This window comes from Meles meles, chromosome 21, assembly GCF_922984935.1.
Source record: "Meles meles chromosome 21, mMelMel3.1 paternal haplotype, whole genome shotgun sequence".
In the NCBI taxonomy this organism is placed as follows: Eukaryota; Metazoa; Chordata; class Mammalia; order Carnivora; family Mustelidae; genus Meles; species Meles meles.
This window is the reverse complement of record NC_060086.1, coordinates 10151627-10173962: the sequence shown is the minus strand read 5'-3', so window position 1 is coordinate 10173962 and position 22336 is coordinate 10151627. Positions and strand designations below refer to the sequence as shown.

General features: G+C 41.7%; 1 protein-coding gene across 1 annotated transcript in view; it reads left to right on the top strand.

The window, feature by feature from the left end:
• Positions 1-13926, top strand: part of LOC123933456 (cytochrome P450 3A12-like) — a 48393-nt gene extending 34467 nt beyond the window's left edge. The window contains exons 11-13 of the mRNA XM_045992642.1: positions 678-904; positions 12160-12322; positions 13512-13926. Coding sequence (XP_045848598.1) covers positions 678-904; positions 12160-12322; positions 13512-13607 — 486 coding nt within the window. The 3' untranslated portion in view covers positions 13608-13926. The remainder of the gene's footprint in view (positions 1-677; positions 905-12159; positions 12323-13511) is intronic.
• The last annotated feature ends 8410 nt before the right edge of the window (positions 13927-22336 follow it).

Sequence of the window (22336 nt, the reverse complement as noted above, 5' to 3'; positions counted from 1 at the left end):
TTTATGTGGAAGAGCAGATATTTTCTGTTGTATGTTCTTCTTCTGTGGTGTGTGTGTGTGACCTCTGTTTTGAAAGGAAATGGTGACTTCAACATATTTCACTGATAATTAAGGCTCATAGGGAAGGAGAAATAAAATAAGATAAAAACAGATGGAGACAAACTATAACTCTTAAGTATAGGAAAGAAACTGGGGGCTTCTGGAGGGGAGAGGATGGAAGGATAGGGTAACTGGGTGATGGGCGTTAAGGGGGTCACCTGATAATGAGCACTGGGTGTTATATGCAAGTAATGAATTATTAAATTCTACACCTGAAACTCATAATACACTATATGTTAACTAAATTGGACTTAAATAAAAAATTAAAAAAAACAACCATTAAGTGTCACAGTCTTAGTCTCTTTTGTTTACATGAAGAAGAAAAATCACTACCTAGAATGGATTTCAGTCCCTGTTTAGGGGATTGTCCCAGCCGTCTCCCCTTGTCATTACTATTGCACACATGTCAGTGGCCCACTAAGTGGACAAGGAGATGGTAGATATTAAAACATCCATAAATGCCCTTTACGGAAATAGATGATTCTTAGGTGTTCCTAACACTTCAGAAGGAGTGTATAGAGTGAGTTGAATGTTGATTCCAAATCTCAATGTATCAAAATCTGTTTCTTTCCTTCTAGGCACCACCCACTTATGATGCCCTTGTACAGATGGAGTATCTGGACATGGTGTTGGATGAAACTCTGAGATTATACCCAATTGGTGGTAGACTTGAGAGGGTCTGTAAGAAAGATGTGGAGATCAGTGGTGTGTTCATTCCCAAAGGGACAGTGGTGATGGTGCCAGTCTTTACTCTTCACCGCGATCAGGATCTCTGGCCAGAGCCTGAGGAGTTCCGTCCTGAAAGGTACAGGGAACCCTGGAATGGGGAACCCACCTTCATATTGGAGGATATTCTGATATTTCCTTTGTATAGATGACAAGCATATGGTTGTACAATTATTTATTTGTACATCTTTTTATTTTTAGAAGTATTTTTAAAAAATATTTTATTTATTTGACAGAGAGAAATCACAACTAGGCAGAGAGGCAGGCAGAGAGAGAGGAGGAAGCAGGCTCCCTGCAGAGCAGAGGCCCGATGCGGGGCTCAATCCCTGAGCCCAGGACCCTGAGATCCTGACCTGAGCCAAAGGCAGAGACCTTAACCCACTGAGCCACCCAGGCACTCCTCCCCATGCTTTTTGATAACCCTTGTTCTCAAAGTATTTCTCACTGCCAAAATACAATATGATGGCATAGGCTCAATAATTTTCCATGCATATATGCAGCTCTGCGTGTGTGGGGGTGTGCTATGGGGTGTGTGTGTGTGTGTGTGTGAGTGCATGTGGGTGACGTGTAAAAGATAATCTTGCCAACTATCAATGACATAACACAAAAAGAAATGCCATATTTAAAACTAAAACATTATGATCCAAAACAATCTAACATTTTTGGACATCTAACTGTTGTTTTCTTTTTTATTTTTTTTTATTTTAAATTATTTATTTATTTGTTTGTTTGCTTATTTATTTCTTCAGCGTAACAGTATTCATTGTTTTTGCACAACACCCAGTGCTCCATGCAATACGTGTCCTCCCTATTACCCACCACCTGGTTCCCCCAACCTCCCACCCCCCACCCCTTCAAAACCCTCAGGTTGTTTTTCAGAGTCCATAGTCTCTTATGGATCGCCTCCCCTTCCAATTTCCCTCAACTTCCTTCTCCTCTCCATCTCCCCATGTCCTCCATGTCATTTGTTATGCTCCACAAATAAGTGAAACCATATGAAACCTGACTCTCTCTGCTTGACTTATTTCACTCAGCATAATCTCTTCCAGTCCCGTCCATGTTGCTACAAAAGTTGGGTATTCATCCTTTCTTTTTTTTTTTTTTACAAACATATAATGTATTTTTTTCCATTTTATTTATTTTTTTCAGCGTAACAGTATTCATTGTTAACATATAATGTATTTTTATCCCCAGGGGTACAGGTCTGTGAATCGCCAGGTTTACACACTTCACAGCACTCACCATAGCACATACTCTCCCCAATGTCCATAACCCCCTCCCCCTCTCCCAACCCCACCTCCCCCCAGCAACCCCCAGTTTGTTTTGTGAGATTAACAGTCACTTTATGGTTTGTCTCCCTCCTAATCCCATATTGTTTCATTTATTCTTCTCCTATCCCCCTAACCTCCCATGTTGCATCTCCACGTCCTCATATCAGGGAGATCATATGATAGTTGTCTTTCTCCGATTGACTTATTTCACTAAGCATGATACCCATGGATTCCATCCATATCTTCACAAATGGCAAGATTTCATTTCTTTTGATGGCTGCATAGTATTCCATTGTGTATATATACCACCTCTTCTTTATCCATTCATCTGTTGATGGACATCTAGGTTCTTTCCATAGTTTGGCTATTGTAGACATTGCTGCTATAAACATTCGGGTGCACGTGCCCCTTCGGATCACTATGTTTGTATCTTTAGGGTAAATACCCAGTAGTGCAATTGCTGGGTCATAGGGTAGTTCTATTTTCAACATTTTGAGGAACCTCCATGCTGTTTTCCAGAGTGGTTGCACCAGCTTGCATTCCCACCAACAGTGGAGGAGGGTTTCCCTTTCTCCGCATCCTCGCCAGCATCTGTCATTTCCTGACTTGTTAATTTTAGCCATTCTACTGGTGTGAGGTGATATCTCATTGTGGTTTTGATTTGTATTTCCCTGATGCCGAGTGACGTGGAGCACTTTTTCATGGGTCTGTTGGCCATCTGGATGTCTTCTTTGCAGAAATGTCTGTTCATGTCCTCTGCCCATTTCTTGATTGGATTGTTTGTTCTTTGGGTGTTGAGTTTGCTAAGTTCCTTATAGATTTTGGACACTAGCCCTTTATCTGATATGTCATTTGCAAATATCTTCTCCCATTCTGTCAGTTGTCTTTTGGTTTTGTTAACTGTTTCCTTTCCTGTGCAAAAGCTTTTGATCTTGATGAAATCCCAATAGTTCATTTTTGCCCTTGCTTCCCTTGCCTTTGGCGATGTTCCTAGGAGGATGTTGCTATGGCTGAAGTTGAAGAGGTTGCTTCCTGTATTCTCCTCAAGGATTTTGATGGATTCCTTTCTCACATTGAGGTCCTTCATCCATTTGGAGTCTATTTTCGTGTGTGGCGTAAGGAAGTGGTCCAATTTCATTTTCTGCATGTGGCTGTCCAATTTTCCCAGCACCATTTATTGAAGAGGCTGTCTTTTTTTCCATTGGACATTCTTTCTTGCTTTGTCGAAGATTAGTTGACCATAGAGTTGAGGGTCTATTCTGTTCCATTGATCTGTGTGTCTGTTTTTGTGCCAGTACCATGCTGTCTTGATGATGACAGCTTTGTAATAGACCTTGAAGTCCGGAATTGTGATGCCACCAACTTTTTCTTTCTTTTTCAATATTCCTTTGGCTATTCGAGGTCTTTTCTGGTTCCATATAAATTTTAGGATTATTTGTTCCATTTCTTTGAAAAAAATGGATGGTAGTTTGATAGGGATTGCATTAAATGTGTAGATTGCTTTAGGTAGCATAGACATTTTCACAATATTTATTCTTACAATCCAGGAGCATGGAACATTTTTCCATGTCTTTGTGTCTTCCTCAATTTCTTTCATGAGTACTTTATAGTTTTCTGCATATAGATTCTTAGCCTCTTTGGTTAGGTTTATTCCTAGGTATCTTATAGTTTTGGGTGCAATTGTAAATGGGATTGACTCCTTAATTTCTCTTTCTTCTGTCTTGTTGTTGGTGGACAGAAATGCAACTGATTTCTGTGCATTGATTTTATATCCTGACACTTTACTGAATTCCTGGACAAGTTCTAGCAGTTTTGGAGTGGAGTCTTTTGGGTTTTCCACATATAGTATCATATCATCTGCGAGGAGTGATAATTGACTTCTTCTTTGCTGATTTGGATGCCTTTAATTTCCTTTTGTTTTCTGATTGCTGAGGCTAGGACTTCTAGTACTATGTTGAATAGCAGTGGTGATAATGGACATCCCTGCCGTGTTCCTGACCTTAATGGAAAAGCTTTCAGTTTTTCTCCATTGAGAATGATATTTGCGGTGGGTTTTTCATAGATGGCTTTGATAATATTGAGGTATGTGCCCTCTATCCCTACACTTTGAAGAGTTTTGATCAGGAAGGGATGCTGTACTTTGTCAAATGCTTTTTCAGCATCTATTGAGAGTATCATATGGTTCTTGTTCTTTCTTTTATTAATGTGTTGTATCACATTGATTGATTTGCGGATGTTGAACCAAACTTGCAGCCCTGGAATAAATCCCGCTGGGTCATGGTGAATAATCCTTTTAAGGTACTGTTAAGTCCTATTGGCTAGTATTTTGGTGAGAATTTTTGCATCTGTGTTCATCAAGAATATTGGTCTGTAGTTCTCTTTTTTGGTGGGATCCTTGTCTGGTTTCGGGATCAAGGTGATGCTGGCCTCATAAAATGAGTTTGGAAGTTTTCACTAAGCATGATACGCTTTAGTTCCATCCACGTCGTCGCAAATGGCATGATTTCATTTCTTTTGATGGCTGCATAGTATTCCATTGTGTATATATACCACATCTTCTTTATCCATTCATCTGTTGATGGACATCTAGGTTCTTTCCATAGTTTGGCTATTGTAGACATTGCTGCTATAAACATTCGGGTACACGTGCCCCTTCGGATCACTATGTTTGTATCTTTAGTGTAAATACCCAGTAGTGCAATTGCTGGGTCATAGGGTAGTTCCTTCCATTTCTATTTTTTGGAACAGTTTCAGGACAATAGGAGTTAATTCTTCTTTAAATTTTTGGTAGAATTCCCCTGGGAAACTGTCTGGCCCTGGGCTTTTGTTTGTTTGGAGATTTTTGATGACTGTTTAAATCTCCTTAGTGGCTATGGGCCTGTTCAGGTTTTCTATTTCTTCCTGGTTCAGTTGTGGTAGTTTATATGTCTCTAGGAATGCATCCATTTCTTCCAGATTGTCAAATTTGTTGGTGTAGAGTTGCTCATAGTATGTTCTTATAATTGTCTGTATTTCTTTGGTGTTAGTTGTGATCTCTCCTCTTTCATTCATGATTTTATTTGTTTGGGTCCTTTCTCTTTTCTTTTTGATGAGTCTGGCCAGGGGTTTATCAATCTTATTGATTCTTTCAAAGAACCAGCTCCTAGTTTCATTGATTTTTCCTATTGTTTTTTTGGTTTCTATTTCATTGATTTCTGCTCTGATCTTTATGATTTCTCTTCTCCTGCTTGGTTTAGGGTTTCTTTCTTGTTCTTTCTCCAGCTCCTTTACGTGTAGGGTTAGGTTGTGTACTTGAGACCTTTCTTGTTTCTTGAAAAAGGCTTGTACCGCTATATATTTTCCTCTCAGGACTGCCTTTGCTGTGTCCCACAGATTTTGAACCGTTGTGTTTTCATTATCATTTGTTTCCATGAATTTTTTCAATTCTTCTTTAATTTCCTGGTTGACCCATTCATTCTTTAGAAGGATGCTGTTTAGTCTCCATGTATTTGGGTTCTTTCCAGCTTTCCTCTTGTGATTGAGTTCTAGCTTCATAGCATTGTGGTCTGAAAATATGCTGGGAATGATCCTAATCTTTTGATACCGGTTGAGACCTTATTTGTGACCCAGGATGTGATCCAATCTGGAGAATGTTCCATGTGCACTAGAGAAGAATGTGTATTCTGTTGCTTTGGGATGAAATGTTCTGAATAGATCTGTGATGTCCATCTGGTCCAGTGTGTCATTTAAGGCCTTTATTTCCTTGTTGATCTTTTGCTTGGATGATCTGTCCATTTCAGTGAGGGGAGTGTTAAAGTCCCCTACTATTATTGTATTATTGTTGATGTGTTTCTTTGATTTTGTTATTAATTGATTTATATAGCTGGTTGCTCCCACATTAGGGGCATAGATATTTAAAATTGTTAGATCTTCTTGTTGGAGAGACCATTTGAGTAGGATATAGTGTCCTTCCTCATCTCTTATTATAGTCTTTGGCTGATAATCTAATTGATCTGATATAAGGATTGCCACCCCAGCTCTCTTCTGATGCCCATTAGCATGGTAAATTGTTTTCCACCCCCTCACTTTAAATCTGGAGGTGTCTTTGCGTCTAAAATGAGTTTCTCGTAGGCAACATATAGATGGGTTTTTTTTTTTTTTTATCCATTCTGATACCCTGTGTCTTTTGATTGGGGCGTTTAGCCCATTAACATTCAGGGTAACTATTGAGAGATATGAATTTAGTGCCATTGTATTGCCAGTAAGGTGACTGTTACTGTATATTATCTCTGTACCTTTCTGATCTACTACTTTTAGGCTCTCTCTTTGCTTAGAGGACCCTTTCAATATTTCCTGTAGTGCTCGTTTGGTGTTTGCAAATTCTTTCAGTTTTTATTTGTCCTGGAAGCTTTTTATCTCTCCTTCTATTTTCAATGATAGTCTAGCTGGATATAGTATTCTTGGATGCATGCTTTTCTCGTTTAATGCTCTGAATATATCATGCCAGCTCTTTCTGGCCTGCCAGGTCTCTGTGGATAAGTCTGCTGCCAATCTAATATTTTTACCATTGTATGTTACAGACTTCTTTTCCCGGGCTGCTTTCAGGATTTTCTCTTTGTCACTAAGACTTGTAAATTTTCCTGTTAGGTGACGGAGTGTGGACCTATTCTTGTTGATTTTGAGGGGGGTTCTCTGCACCTCCTGGATTTTGATGCTTGTTCCCTTTGCCATATTAGGGAAATTCTCTCCAATAGACCTTCTGCTCCCCCTCTCTCTTTCTTCTTCTTCTGGAATCCCAATTATTCTAATGTTGTTTTGTCTCATGGTGTCACTTATCTCTCGAATTCTCTCCTCATGGTCCAGTAGCTGTTTGTCCCTCTTTTGCTCAGCTTCTTTATTCTCTGTCATTTGGTCTTCTGTATCAGTAATTCTTTCTTCTGCCTCATTGATCCTAGCAGTGAGAGCCTCCATTTTTGATTGCACCTCATTAATAGCTTTTTTGATTTCAACTTGGTTAGATTTTAGTTCTTTTATTTCTCCAGAAAGGGCTTTTATATCTCCAGAGAGGGTTTCTCTAATATCTTCCATGCCTTTTTCGAGCCCAGCTAGAACCTTCAGAATCGTCATTCTGAACTCTTGATCTGACATATTACCAATGTCTGTGTTGATTAGGTCCCTAGCCTTTGGTACTGATTCTTGTTCTTTTGTTTGTGGTGATTTTTTCCGCCTTGTCATTTTGTCCAGATAAGAGGATATGAAGGATGAAATAGAATAGTAATAGGGTGTTAAAGACCCCAGAAAAATGCGCTGTACCCAAATCAGAAGAGACCCCAAATTGTGGGGGGGAGAAAGGGGATAAAAAGAGGTTCAGAAAAAAAATTTAAAAAAAACAAATAAAGAAAAAATATAAAAAAGAAAGAAAAAATATATTTTAGATAAACTAGTCAAAAAACGTTAAAAAAGAAAAGGGTAAAAGTTTTAAAAAATTTAGCAGAAGAAGAAAAAAGAAAAAAAATTGAAAAAAATATTGAATTAACCGCAAGACTAAGAATCATGGGGAGAAAGCCATGAGTTTCCTGCTTTGCTTTCTCCTCCTCTGGAATTCCGCTGCTGTCCTAGGTATTGAACCTGCTTTCCTTGGTAGATGAACTTCGTCCTGGCTGGATATTTTGTTGATCTTCTGGGGTAGAGGCCTGTTGTAGTGACTCTCAAGTGTCTTTTCCCGAGGCGGAATTGCACCGTCCTTACTGGGGGCCGGCCTAAGTAATCCACTCTGGTTCGCTTTCGGGAGCTTCTGTTCCCTGAACGCTTTCCGTAGAGTTCCGGAGGACGGGATTGAAAATGGCGGCTCCCAGTCTCTGACCCAGAGGAGCTGAGAGCCCAGGGCCCCACTCCTCAGTGCACCCCCAGAGGACAGCACCCAATCAGTCCCGTATCCCCAGCATCCAGCCGCGCTCCGAGCTCACCCAGCCTGTGACCGGTTCAAGGTAACCCTGAGCTGAGAGTTTAGTCCTCAGTTCTGTCTCTGTAGCCGGCTTCTCCATTCTAACACCTGCAAGCTCTGTGACACTCCAACACCCCTGATCCTTCTGTGACCCTGCGGGACCTGGGGGCATGCTGACCCTGCGTGGGCTTCACCCCGGTTTAGCCTCTGGAGCAATGTCCCTCAGTGGAACAGACTTTTAAAAGTCCTGATTTTGTGGTCCATTGCTCCGCCGCTTGCCAGGAGCCAGCCCCTCCCACCGCGGTCTATCTTCCCGTCGTTTTAGATTCACTTCTCCGCCAGTCCTACCTTTCAGAAAGTGGTTGATTTTCTGTTTCTAGAATTGCTGTTCTTCTCATCGATCTCCCGTTGAATTTGTAGGTGTTTGCAATGTTTAGATAAGCTATCAAGCTGATCTCCTGCTACCTGATGTAGTCTCAGCCTGCTACATCTCCGCCATCTTGACTACTCCTCTTTTAGAAGTATTTTTTATTACAAGATGATCATTGTCAAAATTTTGCAAACTCTAGTTGAGAAAAAAGAAGATTAATGTCATCAACAGTCACATACATCATTATTAATCATATGATATATGTCCTTGTGGATATTTTTTTAAATAATTTTTTTCACTTTTTTAAAAATTTCTTTTCAGTGTAGCAGTATTCATTGTTTTTGCACCACACCCAGTGCTCCATGCAATATGTGCTCTCCCTATGACCCACCACCTGGTTCCCCAACCTCCCAACCTCCACCCCTTCAAAACCCTCAGGTTGTTTTTCAGAGTCCATAGTCTCTCATGGTTCACCTCCCCTTCCAATTTCCCTCAACTCCCTTCTCCTCTCCATCTCCCCATGTCCTCCATGTTCTTTGTTATGCTCCACAAATAAGTGAAACCATATGATACTTGACTCTCTCTGCTTGACTTATTTCACTCAGCATAATCTCTTCCTGTCCTGTCCATGTTGCTACAAAAGTTGAGTATTTATCCTTTCTGATGGAGGCATAATACTCCATCGTGTATATGGACCACATCTTCCTTATCCATTTGTCCGTTGAAGGGCATCTTAGTTCTTTCCACAGTTTGTCAACCGTGGCCATTGCTGCTATAAACATTGGGGTACAGATGGCTCTTCTTTTCACTACATTTGTATCTTTGGGGTAAATACCCAGTAGTGCAATTGCAGGGTCATAGGGAAGCTCTATTTTTAATATCTTGAGGAATCTCCACACTGTTCTCCAAAGTGGCTGCATACAGATTAATAAAAGGATGGCATTATATATATATATATATATATATATATATATATATATATATACTTTTTTAAAATTTAGATTTTTTTTTAGTGTTCCAAGATTCATTGTTTATGCACCACACCCAGTGCTCCATGCAATACGTGCCCTCCTTAATGCCCACCACCAGGCTCACCTAACTACCCCCCCATCCCCTCCAAAACTCTGTTTGTTTTTCAGAGTCCACTGTCTCTCATGGTTCATCTCCCTCTCAGATTTTCCCAGTTCACTTTTCCTTTCCTTTTCCTAATGTACTCTATGTTATTCCTTATGCTCCACAAGTAAGTGAAACCATATAGTTGATTTTCTCTCCTTGACTTATTTCATCAGCATAACCTCCTCCAGTCCCATCCATGTTGATACAAAAGTAGGGTATTCATCCTTTCTGATGGAGCCATAATATTCCATTGTATATAGGGACCAGATCTTTGTAAAGAAGATCTGGTCCCTATATACAATGGCATTATATATTTTTTGAACTACTTATTTGACGTAACAGTAAGCTATAAGCAACATAATATATTTGTGTTTGTGATTATGCATATACCATAATATACATTACTGTTATCCTTTTTAAGACAATGGGACTTTTTTGGGGTGCCTAGGTGGGTCAGTGGATTAAGCCTCTGCCTTTGGCTTGGGTCATAGTCCAAGGGTCCTGGGATGAAGCCCTGCATTGGGCTCTCTGCTCAATGGGGAGCCTGCTTCCTCCTCTCCCTCTGTCTGCCTGCCTCTCTGACTCCTTGTGATCTCTGTCTGTCAAATAAAAAAAGTTAAAAAAATCTTTAAAAAAAAGAGAATGGGACTTTTTTTCCTTTAAGTTTTTCTGCACTCTCTAGCTGTCTGAATTTACTCCTCATATTCTCACATTCCATCTTTGCAACCCTAGGCCACCATTTCTGCTAGCTGTAGTGTGAGAGCAGAGGCTGTGGAGCTGATGGTTCACGTCCCTGACAGGAGGAACAGCCTCAGAAGGACATAGACACACAGGCCTGTGCTGTCTGTGGCTGCAGTCCTGTGCCAGCTCCCACCTCGCTCTGTATCTAGGGTTCATCCAGAGCAAACTCATCTGTTCTGTAGCTGTCTGAAACATCCTCCTTGGAGGGGTCTTGAGCTTTCTCTTCTGATGATCCAGAGCAGAGTCTGGCTTTGGGTGCAGCTTGAATTCTGCTACAGTCCGTGCTTTCCCGTTTTTTGTATTGGGGAGCACAATCTAGACGTTTAGCCCCTCTCCCTAAGCTCCCTGATGGCAGAGCCCTTGTCCTGTTGCACGGCGTCCCTAGTGCTAGCAATGCATCCACACACAGTACTTGCTGAAAGATCTCAAAGTGACCAAGTCATCTGCTTTCTGTACCAGGAGACCTGATGGTTCCCAGAGGCTCAGCAGTTCCCTCTCCTGTAGCTTCTGGAAGGAAGACCAGGGAGCACTCCTGGTACTTGTCTGTGACTCATTCAGTCACGAGAGGAAGAGCTTATCTGTGTGTCAGGGACTGTGCCAGGCAGTATGCAATCCATGTATTAAAAATGTCTGTTATGGATAATTTTATTAAAGATTTTATTTATTTGATGGTGCCTGGGTGGCTCATCATTAAGCAGCTGCCTTCGGCTCAGGTCATGATCTTAGGGTCCTGGGATCCAGCCTCATGCCTGGCTCCCTGCTCAGTGAGAAGCCTGCTTCTCCCTCTCTCACTCCCCCTGCTTGTGTTCCCTTTCACTGTGCCTCTCTCTCTGTAAAATAAATAAATAAAATCTTTAAAAAAAGATTTTATTTATTTGAGTGAGAGAGAGGGAATATGAGCACAAATGGGAGAAGGGACAGAGGGAGAGGGAGAAGCAGGTTCCCCACTGAGCAGGGAGCCCAACATGGGGCTTGATCCGAGGACTCTGGGATTATGACCTGCGCTGAAAGCAGATGGTTAACCAACTGACCCATGCAGGTGCCCCTATTGTGGAGAATTTTGACACATGCACAAGCATATTCTATAGACACGAGTCTATGAAATACTTTACATGAATCTATCTGTGCCCATCACCTGCCCAACAAACACCAACCCAAATCAGCTGCTCCATCCATGCACTGTTATAATTCCTTATCTGTTTTCCGTATTACATTAAAGCATATCAACAGTTAACATTCTAGTATCTTCTCTATAATATAGTGAGTTTTAAATAGTACCTCACCACAATGCCATTATCACTTTTCATTGATATAAATATGGAGGAATGAATTGTGAATAAAATGTAGTTCTAACCTTTAAGGAATTTATAGCTTTGTGGGGCAGGTAGACAAAAACTCAGTAATTAGAGTGATTATTCATAACTAAGAGTACGATTATAGTGGAGTCATATCACATGCCTATGTAAATCATCTGAAAATCAGTTGGGGTGGTCCTAGCAGGAGGTAAAGGAAAAAAATAACAATGTAAATCATGGGAGACATTTGTCCTGCTTTCTTTCTCTATGGATATAAGACCAATGTCAGTCAGTGTAGGTGAGATCCTACATTTCCTTCAATCAGGCGCATTTCTTGCCTTTCAGAGGGTGAACATCTCACCACGTTGAATATAATTCGAGTGTTTAAGATACATCTTTTCAAAAGCATTCATCCCATCTCTTCAACAAGACTGAATGTCCCCATAGGGGAAGGGATATCCAATGACCTGTAGCAACGACCACAGCAGAGTATCATAGCAGGACTTCTGTAACCAGCCCATCAAATTTCCTATGTACTCCTGGTTGAGACCCCCAAATATGTAGCTCTTGTGGTTTTTATGTTTCCTCACTTGTTTCCAACTTGTGTTGTGGAACCAGGTTCAGCAAGAAGAACAAGGACAGCATAAATCCTTATACATACCTGCCTTTTGGAACTGGACCCCGAAACTGCATTGGGATGAGGTTTGCGATCATGAACATGAAACTTGCCCTTGTCAGAGTCCTTCAGAACTTCTCTTTCAAACCTTGTAAAGAAACACAGGTCAGAGAGAGCACTTTCTGCAAAAAGAATGTTTTATTGTATTTTTTTTAACTAAGGGATATGGAATAGAGCTCTGTGTGTGTGTGTGTGTGTGTGTGTGTGTACACATTTATACCTAGTAATTTGTTCTATCAGCCAGAGTATCTATTTGAAGCCATCTGTGACATTCAAAGGCCCTTCACTTCCTGAGTGCCATATCTGTGGTTTATGACCACCCAACCATAAGGGTCACATGGTCAGTACAGTTCATGTGACATCATTATACACAGACTGATGACCTTGAGCAGTATTTTAAATTTCTTTTAAGTCCACGGAAAAGAAGGGACCAAGTTGTGCACAGTCATGACCTGCAGTGATAGTTATGATGTGACATTTGAATAAATTGTAGTTCTAACTACAAGTTAGAGCCCACCACAACTTACAGACACTCTGGTGACCGAAGTTCTCAAACCCTCATTATATGTGGGAATCAGTGGGTTTGGGAAATCAGTGGGTTTGTGATGCCCAGGTCATCTCAGAAACTCTAACCTAATTCACCCAGAGTGTGGCTTTAGAGGTAACCTCAAGATTCTCAAGGGCAGGCAAAGTTGAGAATCTGGTGTGAAGCATGTCTGCATGATGTGAAGGACTCCCAGGGTCCAGGCCATCTTGGGTATGTGGCTCTACCTTCTGCAAGCCTGGCTCCTGTCAGGCTGTGCTTCCTTCCCATCCCAATCTGTCATCATGAATGGATGTTTCCATGAGAGAGGTGACAGGGTGTTTAACAGTGTGGATGTCCATACAACAAAATGTGCAATAAACACTCAGGAGCCAACGTATAGAAAATTAACTCTGGCACTTTTCAATATTGTTGCCATAATGGCTAAGAATCTATTTTAAACGTTAAACACTCATTCTGTTTGCTTAAAATTAAAATAAAAGAAGAACACCAGTTAAGATGAATGTATCTCCCGCCTCATACAGAGTAAGTAACAATAGATCATCTGTTGAATGAGTGACGGATGAAAGCTTTCATGCTCCAGACTTGACAGCTTACAGAGTATTTTAAAAAATCAGAGATAGATGAATCTAATAATAATATTTATATGTTTGTAATGCATTATTGTCCTTCATGTATATTGCCTCCTTTGCTTCTATTGTTGGCAGGGTTTTATTTGTTGGTTCTCATATGCTTGTTTAACTGTTGCAGATCCCCATGAAATTAAATGTTCAAGGGTTAATTCAACCAGAAAAACCCATTGTTCTCAAGGCTGAGCCAAGAGATGGGAATGTAACTGGAGCATGACTTTCCCTATGGACCTCTCCTTTGTTCTCCAAGAAGTTGTATCCCAGATCACCAGAGACCTCAATTTCCTTTGTGAGTAAACCCAGAAATGAAGATGGCCCACATCTACTGCCCATGACAGATGACTAGGGCTTCCATACATTCACTTAGCTTTTTTGGTGTCTGTGTGGAGCATTCTGTATTGTGGAGAGTGAAAGAGGTGACTAATAAGTGCCAGCGATGTAGACTCAGCCTGTCTGGTTCACACAGACTACCCCCAGTTAGTATCATCTGTTCCCCTGATCAAGAATAAAACTTTCTCAACAATTTTATCAACCTACTTTAATGAAAATTAGAATTATTGTCATGACTATGGGAGTGATATTTCTATCACAGGTCTTACTTTGAATATGCTACATTAAATATCACACTGAGCAAGTCTATCAACATCGCTTTACAAAAGACTAAACTGATGGTTTTATGCACATTAAAAGGGAATCTGTAGAACGATGAGTGAGAGCCAGTGACTGTTTTGACATCACAGTCGCTGGGTGGGAGGAGCTCGTTCAGAACTCCAATGTGATATATGAAGATAAGAGAGTTAATCCACTGTGACTTTGCCCATTGGCCAGAAGGTATATTCACAATTTAATTCTACAGGTTTTGGAGCACATGTTTTTTTCTAACTCTCCATTGAGGCACTTAGTATTATATGATTAGTTTTCATCTCATCTGTCCTGATATTCTGTTCCCCAGAGGACGCGCTTTCTCTTTGTGTTCCAACCTCAGCTCACAACTGTCCTGACAGAATGAACATTGAATCAGAGGTGGTTGATTGGCCATTTGACTTGGCAGGAAGGCTAAAAGCATTTGTCCATTTCAGTTGGTATGAGGAGCTGCATAGAATTCTTTCTATTTTTCCCCTCCCCTCCAGCCCCCTCTATCTTCTTTCCTGGCCTCTTCCTTTGCCTTTCCTTTCCAGATAATTTAGTCCTAATGCCATCGGTGGGGCACAGCCAGGTGGGCAGCCCCATGCTGGGGTCAGGGGCAGAGAAGAGTCACAGTGACTCCAAGTTAGAGACTGAGTGGGGTGGGGAGGGTGTCCACATGGAAAAGCAGGCTGGCATGGGTGTGGGAGCCCAAGCTAGATGAGAAGGGTGCCCACACAGAGGTTGGTCTGAAGGAGCCCAAGTACAGTGTTTAGAACCCAGGTAGTATGGTGGGGGCATACATGAGTGGTAAGGGATGGAATAAAGGTTAGTTACATAAAGGGGGATTGATCAAATAGGTAAATATATTACCACTAAATGGTTTCAGGAGTTTCTCACTGTTGGAGAAGGGAGTCACTGATTTGGAAAGGGAGAAAGCCAAATGAAGCCTGTGTATTCAGAGACTGGAAGTGAGTGTGTCAATGTAATGTCGTGATTTCCTATGGATAGATGATAGATTGGTAGAGAGATAGAAATATGTGTGTCTGTCTGTGTGTGTGCAAGAATACATAGCCCCTACCTCTCTCCATGGACAGTTCTTAGAAACAGTCACGCAGTAAGTGAAAAGAGCACCCCTAGTGCCCAGATCATGGCTCACAAATGTCAGTTTCCACTGAAGGGAACTACGTATATTCAGAGAAATGACTGGTTCCAGGCTGGGAGAGCACATGATGAGCCAGGAGCATCTTGTGCTCCACAATGATGGGGAAACGTCCACAGGACACAGAGCTAACATGCGGGGTCTCCTCTACCCCTCAGGCATGATTTGGGCATCATGATAACTAACGATAGGGAGAGATTATAGCCCATTGAATAAAACTGGACACTCAAGTACACACAGATGGAGAGAAATGTAGGAACAGATTATAATCGATGAGGACGCTCATACAGTTTCAAAGTACTACAGGTCAGACACCCTGAGTTCCTGAAGAAAGAGCAGCTCACAGAGCAGAGACCCCACAGACCAGTGAGTATCATCAGGAACAGGAGGAAGGGATGGAGCATCACCAGAAAGGATGCGGTGAGAGGAACCCAGCGTCCCCTCTGGGATATTCTTGCCAAGGAGGCAAACCTGAAAAGAAATCCCCCAAATTGTGAGACAGACTGAAATAAAAGAATATCTACTCCTACTTTGTAACTGGTGTGTAATTTTCTACAACATCACGGTCCTGAAAGCAATTAAAAAAGAAAACACAAGCCAGGATTGGAGTCACTGGTCCGCAACCCCACCTCACAGCAAACAACTGTGTTTCAACCTATCCCAGGAAGGGGACCTTTCAAGAGTCTGTCTGAAATTTCCTGATGGGCACCAGTGAGTCATCTGCAGGATAGAAACCCTGCAAGTCCATTCCCCAGAATGAAGGTGTCCTGTCCTGAAGCAACGCTTCCTTTTCCCTCTGTGCTCTTCCTGCCCCACTCTTGCCCCTAGAAAACCCTGCATTTGTACACCTCCTGGGAGCATCTGTCGAGTTGGCAGGTGGGAGGGTGCCCATTCATGAATTGCTTAATAAAACCAATCAGATGTTCAAGTTGCTTGCAGAATTTTGTTTTGTTTTGTTTTTTTAACAAAAACCAGAGACAAAATAAGGCAGTGTTCCAGACTGAACAAAAGAGACTAAAGAAGGGTGACATGTAACCTCAGTGTGTGAGCAGGGTGCTTCTGCTATGAAGGACATTGTGGGAACAGTTGAGGGAATTGAAGGTTCTGATAGTTCCTTGCTATAATGTGTCAGCGTCCACGTCCTGACTTTGATAGAGATGTCTTTGCAGGAATATGGGGGATTTTGAAATATCAGGTCAGCATTTACTCAAAGATATGTCAGAGCATAGTTCTTGGAAGAGACTCTCCAGGAAGGTTATAATTGTTTTCTGGGAGAAGCGGGTCACAAAAGCAGCTTGAGCCTACACTGCTCTCTGCGTCCTTTGCCTGAATCTAACTTAAATTATTTAAAGCAACGAGACAGCACCACACAATGAACGAGAGATGGGGAGCTCTGAGGCTGAAGCTCCTGGGGTTTGAATCCCAGCTTAGTCCAGGGCTGAGTCTAGACCAATCAGTGGCCTTGGGTAAATGAAGAAAAGGTACCCCCTTTGCATAGCTGGGCCGACAAGCTTTGGGCCACATTTCAGCACCTGTATGCCCCGTAGCTGAATGCCACTGTGCACAAGTTAGCTTGGGCTTTGTCTTTGTCTCATGTCAGGCCCCTAAAAGTAGAGCCTGAGGTGGGGGTTCTAGAGCAAATGGTCTACTAAGACAATGCTCTCAGGAGAAAGGATTGAGGGGAATTTGGTAGGGCAGGAGCAGAAGCTGAGCAAAGCTGTGGTAGGGGGAAGGCAATATCATGGAGAGCTCTGGAACCAAAATTGTATTACAGAGTCAATATCACTGGCATTTTGTACCCCATTAATGGGTCATAGACTGCCCCACTGCCTCCAAGAGTGAAGTGGGTTCAGTTTGGCCAAGGCGATTCTCCAGAGAGTGGGGCAGCTGTGAGCTCATAAGATTGAATATTGCCAGCGACTGGGGGATGAGTATGCTGCCCAGTGACAGGAGTCTGGTACCCTCCTCCTCTACAGACACTTTTATGGGGAACCTGGAGTTAATTAGTTAACACCTTCCTGCCTTGGTACTTAGTGCCTCAGATTGTGTCAAATAGGGACATAATAGCAGTGCCTGTCTGACATGACTATGAAACCAGATGATGTGTGTGAAGTGTTTGGGACACAGACCACAGAGCATGCAGTGAGCGCATAATCAATGTTGGTATTACTCTCCTAGCTGTATTATCCTCAGTCCTCTAGAGACCATGTTCATTTGGACATTTGGGCTCCATCCCTGTCAAATCCAGCTTCAATCTGCCATTTGAGAAAGTAATTGCAGACATCTTTCCCAGAAGTTTAACTATGAAGATACTAATGCCTCAGCTGGTGTTGTCCAGGAATTTTCCGAAGAATAATATAAACATCCCCCTTCTAGAAGTAACTTTGTCAGATGATAATCAATATGCGAAACTCACTGAGATGGAGTGGGGTTTCAGCAGGGGCACCCTCATGCCATAGCACCCAGACCCAACAAGAAGTGATGGACTTGACCTCAAAGGGACTTGACCTTGCTCTACCTTACTATCCCAGCTGCAGGAAGAAGGGCTCTACTTGTCACCACAACCACCACTCCCTCTGTCCCACAAGAGCTCTGGCAATGAGAAGCCTCCACTTCAAACTCTTGCATTACTCCAATGGACTCCAGTTTATAACAGCCTTCCCTGCTTCCCCTTTTCTCCTGAGAAGGAATACTTCCCTTTTGTTCTTCAGACTTGGCTATGGTTGCCGCAGCTTGTTTGTTCTGGATTGCAGTTCTCATTTCTTCCTGATTAACTTCCTCTATGCTATTAAAACAACTGGCAGGTTTTAGTTTTAGGGTTAACAGTCATCACAACTAGGAGCAGGCAGTCTTGGGGCTTGGGATGCACTGCAGTAATAGCTCCATGTTCTGATGGCATCTCTCCAGGGCTGTCTTAGAATTGCTTTTCTGGTACCAGAGTTCTGCCTAGTGTGTCTGGTCATCTCCAGGCTGTACGGTGTCCAGGATACATGAAGAGCTCGGATGAGAGCTGCTTAAATCTTTGAGGGTCAAAGACAGGCAGGACCAGAGAAAAGTCAAGTCAAAATTAGCTCATTCAGGGGTTTGTTTCCTCTCCTGTGACAGTCTGGCTTCTGCAGAGTAGATGACTGTTCATGGGACTAGAAGGACCTGTAGGATGTGTGAACTTCCATATTTACTTCTGTAGTCCAAGAATTGTCTTTTCCGTGGAATCTTGTTTGAATGCAAATCCTTGTTTGTAAATGTAGTACTGTAAGTCTGTATGTAAGCATATAGGATTCTCTATTTACCTGTCTCTATCTCTATCTCTTTATCACCTAATCATATTGACCTCTTTACCTAGCTGTCATCTATATCTATCCCTGTCAATCTATAGATCGATCTATCGATCAATCTATCTATCCTCATCATCACCAGTCATCCTTGTATGTATCTAGAAACACTGGAATCCCTAGGAGCCCCAGGCATTTCAGGCCCAGCTGTTCAGGTCTCTTCAAACAAGACATGGAAAGAGAGCCTTCAGGGTGACCCCAGCCCCAACCTGTCTCCAACCACGAGACTCCAAGCAAGGGCTGGCCAGCTGAGTCCAGTCCCTTATTTCATGGGTAAAAGAAAAGATTGTACGGTCCTTTTGGGTGGTCTGTCATGCTACATTAAATCATTGCAATACCTCTACTTAATTTCAGTGGAGTCAGATGTATAGGACCCAGAAGAGAGGTGACTACTGGGGGAAACTGGAGGAAGCCATCACCTTTCAGTTCCTGTGAATTATGGAGGCAGCAGTGGGGTTGTGGATGAGGTCAGAGAAAGGAGTGTGGTTGTCTAAACAGGGGTGGTTCTTGGAGTCCTGTGGACCAGGACAAAAGGGAAGAAGGGAGAAGACTGACTTTCTTGAGCACCTGTCACATGCTAGACCTTGATGACACCAAGGCTTTATGCCCCTATATGCCTCTCAGTAGGACAACAATTTGTCTGTAGGGGTAGCCAGGTTTGAAGAGCACCCCAGTATCTCTCCTCCTGGTGTGTAGTCCCGCCCCATGAATAGGGCTGGCCTGGGATACCAGGAGGATATTGTGGGCATATCAGTATCAATGACCGCAGCTGAGTCATATGAGAAAAAGATGCTTCCACCTTGTCCCTCATGGTCACTTGACTGGGGCAAGTCAGTGCTATGTCGTAAGGACAGTCAAGCAGCCACATGGTACACACCTGAGACCTCCTGCCAGAGTTGGTGCTGACCTGCCAGGCCCACGAGTGAGCTACTTAGGATGTAGCTTCCAGTTCAGTCTGGCCTGCGTGGATAGACTCCATAGATTCACTATGGTGGAAGGTCAACTCGGTGGTTTTAGAGCACAGAGAAGGAACGCTTGTCTCCAGAGGGGGCTGGGAGGAGCTGATACCTTGTCTGAGGCTTCTAAAAATTTATCTTTAAGAACAAATGTATAGATGTGCATGCTTTAGAAAGTTGAACCAGTACTATAGTGGTTATAACAAAGGCAGTGGCACCTTTCTTGGTTTTCTCCCTCATCTTGGCAGAGGCCATCTCCTTGCAGCTTTCAGAAGAATGACGGAGAGGAGCAAATTTTTCTTAAGAATGTGTGTGTCTGGGCAATTCCAACAGGAGATCGAAGAGAAGAAGAGCAGCAATTCTAGAAACAGAAAATCAACCACTTTCTGAAAGGTTTCCTGAGACCACTCTAATAAAAATTCATCATAATAAATGTCCAATTATTTTCTTAATGCAAAAGTTTATAAGAACAAGTCACCACAATAAAATGTAGTTCACTCTGTAAGAGTACTTAGAAGGCCATACCTAGAAATTCTCTGAGTTTCCATACATGCATTCATGTACATTGATTATAGAACTCAGTGATCATGTATGGGCATTTGTCTTCCAGAAAACTCTCAGAACATTGTTGAAAAGCTGTAATTCACTAAGAGTAGTGATATTTCAGAAAATCTGCAAGAGGAGAAGCTCAGTAATTCTGGGTTTTTCAAAGCTGCTTTCCATTGTGTGCAATCCATCAGAGAGACTTAATATGCAATATTAATTCAGAGATGAAGAATATAGCTTAGAAGCAGCTGGGCATAGTAAGACTCCCTATCTTACTGCATCCCAATGCTGAGTTTCATATTAAGGGTTCTGAGGCAAAAATAATTGAAACATCAAGGAACTAGACCTATACACAGATCTTTGTGTCTTCTTTTTTTTTTTTCTTTTCAGTGTAACAGTATTCATTGTTTTTGCACCACACCCAGTGCTCCATGCAATATGTGCCCTCCCTATGACCCACCAGCTGGTTCCCTCAACCTCCCACCCCCCGCCCCTTCAAAACCCTCAGGTTGTTTTTCAGAGTCCATAGTCTCTCATGGTTCGCCTCCCCTTCCAATTACCCTCAACTCCCTTCTCCTTTCCATGACAGGCACCTCTCATAATTACCTTCCCCTCCAATACTAAGTGCAGCTTATCAGGTGTTGACTTATTGCCCATAATATCTGCTCTGGCACTATAAAAACCACTGCAACAGGAGTTAGGAACCCTATCCCAAAGGAAATTGCTCTCACAGGATCGATATAGAGCATGGATATTTGTTGACTTTCCTCATAATACCCGTCATTTCCTCTCGTCTCCCAGATCCAGTTCCCTTGTAAATTACTCACTTCTTGTCAGAAGTTCCACATTGGTGTAAACTTTCAGCATATTAGTAGAGTGGGTCACAGTTTTTCTTAATAGAATAACATTATTTCCTTTGAATGTTGGTCCATTAGGTGGACCATAATTTCTATATTCACCATAGTCCCCATCATGCGGACTTGTTTATTTTTCCATTAAAATTGACTGTTTTTCACGGGGAGATGGAGAGGAGAACGGAGTTGAGAGAAATGGGAAGGGGAGATGAACCGAGAGAGACTATGGACTCTGAAAAACAACCTGAGAGTTTTGAAGGGGTGGGGGGTGGGAGGTTGGGGAAGCAGGTGGTGGGTAATAGAGACCTATTGCATGGAGCACTGGGTGTGGTGCAAAAACAATGAATACTGTTAGCTGAAAATAAACAAATAAAAAAATTGACTGTTTTTCGCCTCCTATATTATACAACTTTGTTATAAGCTGAATACATGTTTAGGAGTGTTATGTCTTCTTTGAGAATTTATCTTTATTACTATATATAATATCTGTCCATATTTATCCCTGAGAATCTTCTCTCTTCTTGAAGTCTAATTATCTGAAGTAAATATAGCTACTCTAGCTATTTTTGGTTAGTATTTGAATGGCATATTTCTTTATCACATTGCTTTTAATTTATAAAGGTCTCCATATTTAAAATGGGGCTTTACCTGGCAATTCGCAGACCTGTACCCCTGGCGATAAAAATTCACTATATGTTAATAAAAAAATAAAAATAAAAAAAAATAAAACGGGTCTTTGTGTGCATATAACTGGCTTAGTTACTGCTTTTTAAAAATCGATGAAACAAGATGGGATTGGGAGGGAGACAAACCATAAATGACTCTTAATCTCACAAAACAAACTGGGGGTTGCTGGGGGGAGGTGGGATTGGGAGAGGGGGAGCGGGCTATGGACATTGGGGAGGGGAGGCGAACCATAAGAGACTATGGACTCTGAAAAACAACCTGAGGGTTTTGAAGGGTCAGGGGTGGGAGGTTGGGGGAACAGGTGGTGGGTGATGGGGAGGGCACGTTTTGCATGGAGCACTGGGTGTTGTGCAAAAAGAATGAATACTGTTACGCTGAAAAAAATAAATAAATATTATGAATATTATTTACATAAAAAAAAATCAGATCTGAGAATTTCTGTATTTTAACTGTGTTTAGACATAAACATTGAAAGTTATTATTGACATAATTGGATTAGAAATCTATCTTCTTGCTTGTTTTCTATTTGTTGTATTTTGTCTTTATTTCCTTTTTCTTTCTCTACTTTTCCTTGTTTTATTTTATTTCATTTATTTTAAAAATTAATTTAATTTAATTTATTGTTTAATTTTCCTTATTTTTTTACTTTTCCTTGCTTTAATTGTGAATTTTCTATTATTCACTTTTAGCTCCTCAATTGATTAATATTTATAACTTTAACTTTTTTAGTAGGTGCCTTAGGGTTTAAAGTAAAGATTTTTAAATAATCTGAGTCCATCTTCACT